Raw genomic sequence first — 12,947 nt, 5'->3', positions numbered from 1 at the left:
TTGTGGCCATAACATTCATAAACTTTAATATTAGTATGCTGACGTTAGGTTGAGGAAAACTGTACACGTATGCGCTTCCAGCCAGACAAATGTCTTTAGATTACCAGTAAATGATTGCAAACATTGATCTCAGTTATCTGTTGGTAAACCTTTAGGGATGTCTTATATTTTTATGACTAGTTGATCGACTGCAGTTACATGATATGGGGCTCCTCACGGTAGGCACACCATTGTCCTGGGAAGAAACGCAGCGGTATGCTGACCATGTGAGATACCATGGCATCAAGCAGCTTATTAATCTTTACCATCGCCTCAAAGGTCAGTAAATCTCTTGCTATGTGTCTTCAGAACTTATTGCTGGGTGTGCCTACCTTTAGACCTGCTGATTAGCAATACCTGATGGCTATGCCTTTTTATATTACTTTTATTTGGAGAAACTTGAAATGACATTGCAGTTGCGCAAGAAATTTTAACCGTAAAAATCATATAGTTTTAATATACATACTAAACTCGTAGAGTGTAGAGTTCTCTTTTATTAACTTGATTATTTTGAAATCACATACATATGATTACATACCATATATACACTCAAATATATATATATATATATATATATATATACCGTATATACACTCAAATATATATATATAAATATATATACATATACTGTATATACACTCAAATATATATATAAATATATATACATATACTGTATATACACTCAAATATATATATAAATATATATACATATACTGTATATACACTCAAATATATATATACCATATATACACTCAAATATATATATAAATATATATACATATACTGTATATACACTCAAATATATATATAAATATATATACATATACTGTATATACACTCAAATATATATATATATATATATATACCGTATATACACTCAAATATATATATAAATATATATACATATACCGTATATACACTCAAATATATATACCATATATACACTCAAATATATATATAAATATATATACATATACCGTATATACACTCAAATATATATACCATATATACACTCAAATATATATATAAATATATATACATATACCGTATATACACTCAAATATATATATATATATATATACCATATATACACTCAAATATATATATAAATATATATACATATACTGTATATACACTCAAATATATATATATACCGTATATACACTCAAATATATATATAAATATATATACATATACTGTATATACACTCAAATATATATATATATACCGTATATACACTCAAATATATATAAATATATATATATACTGTATATACACTCAAATACTCAAATATATATATATATATATTTATGTGTGTGCATACGTTCGGTATATATATTTACTCAATAATGCTTGTCTGTTGTTATATTTTTGCTCATCGTTACCCTGCAACATGGGCATGTACAACATTAATTTTATTACCAGACCGGACTAATGATTGTCTGTACTTTGGGGACGAGGTGGAGTACACCCTTGTCACCTTTGATCCAGAGAAAACTAAGGCTACGGTTACTTTGAAAGCTCAGCACTATTTGGAAGAGATGGGCAAGCTCCAGGCCGAAGGCAAAGTATGATCCTATCTATTATTTGCTCGTTATAATCTTTGTAGTTATCACTAAACAATTTAACAAAATACATTAATAATTTTCTACATACATTTATTCATTAAATATGGTATTATTTATTGAATAGAACATAATTCAAGTGATTATTTGAAAATGTGCTGATATATTATATGATAGCAGTAATTACATTTTATTCATTCAAGTATAAGAAATATTATCTTCATATTACATATAATTAATATTAATAATTAAATACCAATATCTCATACAATTTTATTGTATGTTTAATTGAATACTATTCATAATTAGTTATTTTAACGTTATTGAGTATAATGTATTGAATTACAATATTGTTTATTACTATGTGTTGTCTATTTCTAACATTAGGGATTGGTCTAGGAGATCGATGCCCAGATGTAATGTTCTGCGTACATTAAGGTAGAGTTATTACCCCATTGTTCTGTACGTTGAATATTGTTAGAGTTGTGGGCCCGATGTATTATAGGTGGCGCCTTGTTAACGGTTTGTTGACAAAGCTTGTTAACGGGAAGCATGGTTTTGTTGTGTGTTTCCTGTTTTAAAAAATTACTAATGAGTTGCTTGGAATGAACACGAATTCGAGAATTGCAATAGAATGCAGTGGCTTGATATACTTAACACTAGACATTAACACTAGACATTAACACTAGACATTTAACTTATCGTAAGGTACAACACCAGAGTAAATAGTTAGTTATACATGTATATACTCACATTTTATTTGTTGTTAGTTTGACGTACTTTTGCATGACTTGCCTCTCATTGGTTGATTCTTATTGCAATGAGCCCACTTTTCACATTTGTAAAAGTAAGAAAAATCCTAAAATCTTAATACATGTATGGTAGAATAGTCATATTGGTTTATCCAATTGCTATCGAATTGGCCACTGATAAAAAAAGACTAACCAATGACACAAGTTTTATTGCTTTAGCAGCGCATTTGGATATCAGATGTAATGACGGAAAATATTGTAATGTTCCAAATAATAATTTTTTGAAGTTGTTTAGTTTTGCTTGTTGAAAATGGAGAATGTTCAATAACATAAATTTACGTAAAATTAGTATCGGTGGCTAAAGCTTATATAGTGTTAAGAAGCCAAGCAGAAAGAAAATTTTTATTCTATATACATATATGTCTCGAGCTAATTATTGAACGTATTTGATACCATCGCATGATTGAACAACTATGCATATGACCATAGGCTCACCAAGGTTTCCAATTCCAACATTTTTGAGCTGAGAATAGTGTTAGTTCTGCTGTTATAAAGCTGTACTTACCAGGAAAGATATCAAGACAATAATGACTTAGCAATTTTTTTTACTTTCTGTAAAAGAAACCTTCTTATGCTATTTCTTCATCCTGTCATCTCTTCACTTCGATGCATTTCTGTAGATCAATCCTGATGTTACCTTTGCTCACGAATACGCGAGCTATGTGATTGAGGGAATCCCTGGAAAACCTTATGGTGAATATTCATTATCCTTATTTTTTCTTTTTACATCTAATTTTCTCTTGCATTTTCTTTTTTAATAACTTTTTTCAGGGATCAATTAAAGAATAGTTCATTTTGGAATTATTGTTTAATTCAAAAATTTTGATTTTGGAATTAAACAAAATTGATTAAAATTAAATTTTAAAATTAAATTGAAATTCCAGAACTATTCATTTATTTATTAGTTTATTATTGGAAACAAAATTAGCTTTTCTTCAAGCATCAGCATTCTGGAACTAACTCTCTTCTCTTGGTGACTTTGTTATGTTTTTTATTCCACTATATTTTATCTATTAGAGTTTTATTGCTGTTTATTTGCGTAAAATATGTCATCAGGGGCGCTGAGTGCACATTTCAACACGGTTGAGGAGAAGATGGCGGAAAGACGACGTCTTGTGCACTCTCTGCTGGATAGCTCAAATGAGACTATATTATCCATCACAGTGTTTCCTCGGATCGGCTGCCCTTCTTTCACCACACCAGATTATCCGCCTCAACCTCAGACCAGTGTCTCTCGGTAATCCTGGCTGCTTTGCTCTTCCATACTATTGTTTCCATCCTCTCCATCCTCTTATCTCTTCCATTATTCTTTCATCTGTTTGGTTTTTTTTATTCACCTGTTTCTCCATTTTCTCATTTATTTTTTTCATTTTCTGTACAGTTCATTTCTTTGACAGTAGTGACAATTGAACTAAAAGATGGTTTAGCTTTATAAGCAAGTATTTTCTATATTGTATAGATAGTCGTTCTCTGTATATTATAAACAGGTATCTTCAATATTATATAGACCGTCTTCCTCTGTATATTATAGACAGGTATCTTCAATATTATATAAACAGTCTTTCTCTGTATATTATAAACAGGTTTATTCTATATTATATAGACAGTCTTTCTCTGTATATTATAAACATGTATCTTCTATATTATATTGACAGTCTTTCTCTGTATATTATAAACAGTCATCTTCTATAATATATAGACAGTCTTTCTCTGTATATTATAAACATGTATCTTCTATATTATATTGACAGTCTTTCTCTGTATATTATAAACAGGTTTATTCTATATTATATAGACAGTCTTTCTCTGTATATTATAGACAGGTATCTTTTATATTATATAGACAGTCTTCCTCTGTATATTATAAACAGGTTTATTCTATATTATATAGACAGTCTTCCTCTGTATATTATAAACAGGTTTATTCTATATTATATAGACAGTCTTTCTCTGTATATTATAAACAGGTATCTTTTATATTATATAGACAGTCTTTCTCTGTATATTATAAACAGGTATGTTCAATATTATATAGACAGTCTCTCTCTGTATATTTTAAACAGGTATATTCTATATTATATAGACAGTCTTTCTCTGTATATTATCAAGAGACTTACTTTCTATTTCCTGTTTGTTATATAAACAGACTTCTTTTTTTACTACAAGCATAGACTTATCTATCATGTAAGCAGACGTTGGATACATCATGTCAGCAAACAAATTCATATTCTGGGTAAGCGATCTGGTTCACTATAACCTATAGACCGTCTCCCTGTTTACTAAATGAACAAACTTCCTGTCGGTTGGTTAAAGCATTTTGGTCTGTCATATAAACAGACAATCTATTGGTTATCTACATACACTAGCTAAATGGGTAATAAAATAATTACCATAATTATAATAAAATAATTATTATAATACATGTAATAACAAGTTATACATACCAACAGTTATCTTATCTCTTTTATGACTAAGCCTACCATTTACCACATAAGCAGAACTATATATAGCAAACACGTCGTTGCTTGGTGAACTTATGCATAACTTTTGTAGATTCCATATTTATATATCTATTACTTTATTAGCTTTACTTTATCTTATTACTTTAATTTTATTCCAAATGGAAATGTTTTTCAAATTAGGCCATACAGCAATAGCGAAACAAAAAGGGCAACAGATAGCCATTATAATTGAATAAATAGTTTGACAAATAGTATTTAAAATGCCTTTCTCTGCTAAGAGAACGGATATTAGGTGAAACATTGTTAAAGCAGCTGGCAATGACATTTTCAAAAACTTGTTAGTGGTTGTATGCAATTTGTTCATATCACGTGACATGAGTTTGAAATTCATGAGTTTATCAGAAAGTATCAGTATTCTTTATCATTTGTGATTGTTTTTGATGTTTGAGGTGATCTGACTGTCTGGATGCTTCAAGACTGAAGTCGATAAAACTTGATCCTAATTGAAACGCTCAGATCAGTTGAAAGTGCAATTATGACATATATAATAGCGAAAAGACTGACAGAATGGAGCCACGTAAGGCTTCAACATGAATGCAATAGCTGTTGTCAACTATCGCAAGGGTGACAACTAGTGACATCATTTCATATGTATTTTTCTTTTGAGCGTTTTAATAGCGACCAAGTTTTATCGATTTTAATCTTGACACATTCTGGCAGTCAGATCACCTCAAACATTAAAAACAATCGCAAATGATAGAAAAATACTCATACTTTCTGATAAAATCTACTATAATTTTGTGTAAGTTCATCTTTAAGCATTTTCTTGTTTATTATTTAAATTTATTTTCTAATTTAATTATTTGTTAAACAACTTCATGTTTATTACACTAGCAGCACTGGCAGGTTTGCCTCTGATGTGGCAAAACTTCTAAAGTGATATCTACATGTATTATAGGCTTTAAACACTTTTCTATCGCATTTCATAGGTCCTTATTTTTCCCTGATGAGGCAATCAACAACTCCCATCCAAGATTTAAAAGTCTTACTACAAACATTCGTCAGAGAAGGGGTGAAAAGGTGGCGATACACGTGCCCATATATGTAGACACCAACACTCCACAGCCATTCGTTGAGGATTTACCAGCTGAAGGCAGCAGCGCCATGAAGTACGTTGAAACTCCTGAATTTATAAAATCTTAAAATGACACAGTGGTAGTCTATCCACTAGCCCTTATTACATATGTTCAGGGGCACAATATGACAATTGGTTGATGATATACGCTTGCTAACTTTGGTCTAGTTATTTTCTCTTGTTGAAATGATTGGAGTTTAATGGCTTTAAGCATGGATGATATTGTTACTTACGCCAACTTTCCTGGACACCAGTCTCGAGGTTGCCAATGGCATCCATGTTCGCATAGAGAAGTAGTTCTGTCATTTCTACTTGCTATTTCTTCTTTGTCGTGTCTTTGCCTGAACGAAAATTAGACATGACGAATATTTATCCATCAATTGCACCATGTTATGGTTTATATAGATAAAAATTGGCTAGTGTTGTGGTTAAATTGTTAAGTAACTTGCCTATCTGCTTACTCGAGTTGGTTACATTTCCATTCTTCATAGGCCTGACCACATCTACATGGACTGCATGGGCTTTGGCATGGGTCTCAGCTGCCTTCAGATGACATTTCAGGCATGTAACATCACGGAGGCAAGACATCTGTATGACCAGCTTACTCCTATCACACCCATAGTTATGGCCCTCAGCGCTGCCTCCCCTATCTACAGGGGTTACCTCGCTGACGTTGATCACAGGTTGGCACGATACTAAGTAAATACGGTGTTTGATGTTTATGTAGTCAATCTGAACATCTTGATCACAATAAATTGAGTTGATTCATAGCTGCTTGTTTAGTAGCTAGTCATCTACAGTAGTTGTCCAATGAGTTGGCTAGCTGGTATAGAGTTTGTTAGTATTTGGGTTAGCTCATGATCTGATTGGTCTGCTTGTGAGTTTGTCTGTAGGCGAGTCGGTCGGTAGGCGAATCGGTCGGTAGGCGAATCGGTCGGTAGGCGAGTTGGTTGGTAAGCGAGTTTGTTGTGGTCTAGAGTCTGCTGTTGCCATCGTCTGTGCTCTGTTAAGATTTTTTGATGTTCCCTTCTATCATTTGAAGCCCCTCCCTTACCTGTATCATGATCAGTCTAAATCTCTTTATTGTAAACACAAGTCTTTATTGCCGTGAGAGCTTCAATACAATATATTCTGAGGTCTAAGTTTTTATTAATTTTCAGCAAATTGATTTGGCACACGGATCTCCTACACCAGGTGCCCGAGTTAAATTTTCAGCTAGGGTAGTAGAATAGGTCTATTGATGCAAATGCCGCTGTTGTAACTTTGTAATGTGGAGGTGAATCCATCACTCCATGTTATGTGTGAGCTGCCCATCATTTACATGGTTGGTGAGCACATTCCCGTTGGTTTAACGGTGAAACATATGCTGAAAACGACGCATCCTTATTTATCTTACATAGATATGAGGAGTTATCTTCTATCCGAAATTATAATTTGATATAGCCTTAGGCGAGATCTTCAGCTCATGCACCGACAAGTACCTGAGTAAAATTATCTTCAGCCCTCTTTGAATGTAAACAATTTATTACTGTAACTTTTTCTTTGTGTTATCAAGAGTTTGTTCTCTGACTTCTCGTGGCAGCTGTTATTTATTTCTTTATCCTCAGGCCACCAACTTTAATTGCACATTTGATCGAGTTGTTTAACACCAGGCAGTTTTATCAAGCCTGATAATTGAGCTGGAAGGTATGTAAAAATGGAAGCCGGACATTCAATGGAATTTTTATTGCTGATGTCATCAATCGCTAGTCATATGATATCACTGCTGGGCGAGGTCCCATTCAGTAGTCTATTTTACAGAGATGTTTATATCTGATTGGCTTTTGTTTATACCATTTATAAACATTCACTTATAAATATCTGGTGTCATCCGTGGTTATACAAGCAAAATATTCAACAGCCGTCGATGTTTTATGTGCGGGCGATCTCTCAAAGACCTTCAACAAGCAGTAGCATTTCTAATGTATACCTAATATACCAACCAATCAACATGTTTTGGGTTGCAGAGTTGAATGCTTATTTTATTAGAAACTAGCTGTGCTACTCGGCGTTGCCTGGGCAATAAAAAAGTCTTTGGTCAGAAAATTTATTTGTATTTAACATATAACAGCATTTGCCATTCTAACTTTCAAACTGCATATCTTGAGAAAAGTTTTGATGGATAGCTTCTGATGGAAAAGTATCTTTTTTATACACACGCACTTCTATGCAAACATTGTTAATATTAATTCAACATATTCAGGATTTTATTTTGTTTTCTCAATTCGTATTAATTGTATCATTATCAAATTATATTTTATTGTAATCTTAGCAAAACCGACTTAATTTAGCTATTACTTGCTAATTATTTCACATTTACATCTAATCTCTTTTTAGTTGTTTTATTTTTTTAATTTATTTGACTTGCACAACACATTTTCCTTATGATATGAAGTTTGAAAGTTGCAGTTGTTTGACAAAGTTTGAAAACCTTCACAGTTGTTTTTATTTTCTTTTAAATTATTTCAACTAGACAAAACACTACAAAAACAACTACACAATCGATACTGGTGCAAGTGTAAAAATGAGATATCGTACTTTCTTTGTCTAACCGAACAGAGAGAGAATGTCGAAGCTCTTCTCATAAATGTCTGCCTGAGAAGAATTAGCCTTGACCCCATATATAGTAATTGGACCTTGCGAAAAAAATTTCTTAACGGAGCATCGTAACTTGTGGGCTCATTGCTAAAATAATTAGCGTGTGGTTACGGGATATCGAATATGATAACGCCTTAGATCAAAATTTCCCAGCAGGGGCATCGTAATGTGTGGGCGCAATGCTAAAATAATAGCTACAGCCGGACAATCAAAACGACGAATACACATTTGACCAATTTTGAGAATTATTGCAGAGTTAAATGTTTATCTTATTAGAGATTGTATAAATAGAATATGAATACATTCACATCGGAATCATCTAAATAGTATACTATATACACTATCTACCACAGCTGCTTGAGGTGCAGCTCTGAAGCACTTATAATTGGAGTGTGTATATTTAGACATGTTTATAAAGGTGAATAATACAGAGGAATAAGCAGCTCGGTTAAGTACATTATGAAATAAAAATATATATGTTATAAGAGATATAAGATAAAATAGAATACATCTAATTAAGAGGTTTGATAAAGGATCTTGATTTAGTTTTATAATCTAAGTAAATAAAAGTAACTACACAGCCTGTGATTGGTTGGAATTATTTTCATTAAGGTAAATATGGCATATATTATTGACATCCTGACTGAAACAAGGAAGTTATTTATTATCAACAGCGTATTAGGTATGAATTAAAATAATTATATGTGATAATAAAATAAAAATAATTATATAAAAAATTAAATAATTAATTATTAAAAAATAATTGTGTGAGCAGTCCTTCTAATATTCAGTTCTATGCCTTCTTAGCTTACTGCAAGCAGAGACTGCATTTCTTTAAGTGCTTTATTACACAAACAATGTCTCTGTGTTCTTGGCTGGACATGTCTGAGTCTAGCCTGTCTTGATAAACTGTTGTTTTTGCGGAGTTGTTCCTCCGTCGAGCAGCCGAGCAACACAACAGCTTGTCACAAGGCGTACTGCACCTGATACATCAGTTGTACTTATAGGGAGTTGTTCTCTTTCGTCTATGCTGCTTAGTTGCGATGTGATGTCGGTCGCTCCATTAGTAATCATAACGAATTTTGCGCAAAAATTTATGTAGAAAAAAATAAGATTACAACGTTTAACTAGCGACCAGTCTCTGCGGTAAACTTTAGTAGAACTTGAGAACTTAGGCAACAACAGCGACTAAACATGTCGTTAATTGTGCGCTCAGTCAGTTTTATTTTTATTTTTGTATCAGTCAGTTTTATTTGTTCTTATAGATTTTATTTTCTATTTATTTTATTCTTAAATTTTACTAACGTTTACAACAAAGACTGGTCTTTGGTTAAACGTTGTAATCTTATTTTTTTGTCACATGTCTTGCACATAGGATGCTATCGCGGAAAATACAGAATAACTAAACAAGCACGCATTGAAATTCACAATCGCTGTGGTAACGACTTACAATGGAATGGATACAATTAAACTTATGTATGTTAAGTCAGAAGAGAAAGGTGAAATGATGATTAGAGAGCCCGAGCTGGCCAGCAACCTAAAATTCTGTGTGAGCCACCAAGACTCAAGCATACCTATCAACTCTCACGCATTGGGCGTGAGACTCACGCAATCACCCCAAAGACAAAATGAAAATGCGTGAGAAATGCATGAGATTTTTGCCCCAATTTCCACAATTTTATATATACTATCATTGATACATCAATTGCCCCAAAACCAAATCTCACGCATTGCCCAACTCTTGGGTTGGTAGGTCTGCTCTCAATTTAAAAGCCTTCCGAAATCTTTAAGCAAAAACGGTTGGTGCTGAGGGGTGCTGAGTCAGAGTGTAATGTCAAATGTGTATATTATAATGTAGGTTTCAATTTGCATGTGATGTGTTTAGTCTTTGTTTAGTGTTACACACACGCACTGATACCCTTAGTGAGTGTAGAAGTCACGTGACCAGGTTCTGAGCCACTCCAGTTATACTCGTCCGACCGCCATAACATCGCAGCCAAGCCGCATAGACGGAAGAGAACAACTCCCTTTCAGTGCCGCTGATGCATCAGGTGCAGTACGTCTTGTGACAAGCTGTTGTGTTGCTCGCCCGTTCGACGGGGGAACAACTCTGCAAAAACAACAGTTTGTCAAGACAGGCTAGTCTGAGTCCAGTGACAAAGGAACTATGACAACCGGAGACATGCCCAGTTACAGAGAGCAATTTGAGTTTGGCCTTTTTTTGAGAACAAAACTCCAACCAGCTGTTTACGGGTCAGGCTCTCTGTGCCAGCATACAGGAGTTGTGTTCTTTCTATGCAGGTGGAGTGTGATCGCTGCATCAGTAGATGACAGAACTGCGGAGGAACGAGGCCTCAAGCCTCTCAAGAATAATAAGTTTGTACTAAATAAGTCCAGGTATGACTCCATAGACTCGTACCTCTCTCCGGAGGGCAGGAAGTACAACGATATTCGCCTCACTTGTGATGAGGATATCGTGAAAGAACTCATGGAGAGTAGGTGTAACTTTCACTAACTTCCACATTTTGCTCAACTAAGTGAGTAAGTGATGTTTAATGTTTTGCGTTGGATACGTGATTTTACCTAAAAATCCATTTATTTTGTTGCTCACAAAATTAGCTGGTTGCTGTATTCAAATCTGTTAAAAGATGTTTATATTATTTAGTGACGTTTTGTCACCTTATGCATCAGCTCCTGCAGGACTCGGCTGGAGTTTTAGTTTAAATGACAGATTCTTTCTTACATGTGTTTTGCTTCTCAAACTTCCACTAGGATTTTTTTGCTCTCTCAAATTAGTGCATTTTTTATTACTGCATGCAAGTCAAGATATTGCTATTCAGGTTTTGTGGTATTACTGCCGATAGGAGAGATATTACAGCAGACGCTCATATAATGTATATAACCCATTCAGGAATGTTTACATTATAGGGAATTTACGTTATACGAACAGTAAAACACATGTGAATTACCTAATCCGTTCCAGTACATTTCCAAACTCACTTTACTGGCCATACAAACAACAAAATCTAGATTTGGTTTGAATTTGTTGACTGTACCATAAATGCAGTATTATTGGTTTGCATCGACAACTTTTCTCTTTTTTCTGATTAACTTCACTGGTTTCATCCTTCATGGTTGCGGTAATTTTGCAATAAGTTAGGCGCGCTTTCTATGTCATTTACAATGATTTTTTCGAGACGGCAAAATCTATTCTGCAACTAAAAACTAATAACAAATATTTTACTTGGCACTATCACGTGGAACAAAAAATATATTTTCACAATAAGAGCGGTGTGTACCTGTCTGCTGTTTATCCGAATATCGGTAATCAATCTACATGTATATATATATATATATATATATATATATATATGTATATATATATATATATATATATAAATCTCAAAGTTTGTGTGTCTGTTCTTCTGTACTTAGGTATGTCCTGCTATAGCTATTAAAATCTTCAAATAAAAAGCTCGTTTCCTTCTGGATTTGAACTCTTGAATATTGCATCACGCATTTAACCACTAAGCCACGCTGTTCTTACTAATTTGTTGCTCTTACCATACACTGTATACCCTTTTCACAATTGCACACCCTAAATGATGTATTAATTGAAACTCTATGAATTCTATTAACTCTATGAAACACGATGCTTTTTTATCCTCGCTATATTAGGGCGAATTGGTTTTCCGCCGTACGATATCAACAATAATTTCTCTTGAAATTAAAATTTAGTGGTTGTGGTACTGGTTACGACCAAATAACAAAAATTTCGATAAATTATTTTGCCGATATTTCACTCAGTTCAGTTTTATTCGTTACTAGCTGTGCTACCCGGCGTTGCCCGGGTATTAAAGATCAGCTTATAAATAATGAAAGTTGCCTGCCGCTTGTTATTAGCCTGGCACATTGCCAATGAATTTTTTGAGTGAGCTTACTATTGAGAGCTACTGATTCTCATGAGGTTAGGCCATCACTTTGCGTCGTAACCAAAAACATAGCTTATTTGCTCCCATATAGTGACATATAATGCCTAGTGATACTGTCAAGCTCATGTGGTTTAGTTAGTAAGGTGTCCGACTGGTGAACGGGAGGTTCCAAGATCAAATCTTCTGGGTTATGGATTTTTTATTCTAAGATTTTAATAGCTATAGATGGACCTATACAACGGCGGATGACCTAAATTGAGAAATATATATACATGTAGATGATAAAAACGAATTCGTAAACAGATAAACTAAGATGAAATTTTAGTTAAAAGTTTGAAGTTTACTAAAATACATAATAAAACTTC

General features: G+C 33.3%; 1 protein-coding gene across 1 annotated transcript in view; it reads left to right on the top strand.

Moving 5' to 3' along the window:
• LOC137407833 (glutamate--cysteine ligase catalytic subunit-like) overlaps positions 1–12,947 on the top strand; it is a 30,012-nt gene that overhangs the window by 3,894 nt on the left and 13,171 nt on the right. The window contains exons 2-8 of the mRNA XM_068094213.1: positions 181–318; positions 1,465–1,607; positions 3,037–3,109; positions 3,473–3,653; positions 5,868–6,047; positions 6,505–6,696; positions 10,952–11,145. Of these exons, the coding sequence (XP_067950314.1) occupies positions 204–318; positions 1,465–1,607; positions 3,037–3,109; positions 3,473–3,653; positions 5,868–6,047; positions 6,505–6,696; positions 10,952–11,145 (1,078 nt within the window). The 5' untranslated portion in view covers positions 181–203. The remainder of the gene's footprint in view (positions 1–180; positions 319–1,464; positions 1,608–3,036; positions 3,110–3,472; positions 3,654–5,867; positions 6,048–6,504; positions 6,697–10,951; positions 11,146–12,947) is intronic.

The sequence above is a fragment of the Watersipora subatra genome, chromosome 11 (assembly GCF_963576615.1).
Source record: "Watersipora subatra chromosome 11, tzWatSuba1.1, whole genome shotgun sequence".
NCBI lineage: Eukaryota > Metazoa > Bryozoa > Gymnolaemata > Cheilostomatida > Watersiporidae > Watersipora > Watersipora subatra.
Note: the sequence above shows the minus strand (reverse complement) of the source record. Positions and strands in the feature narration are given on the sequence as shown.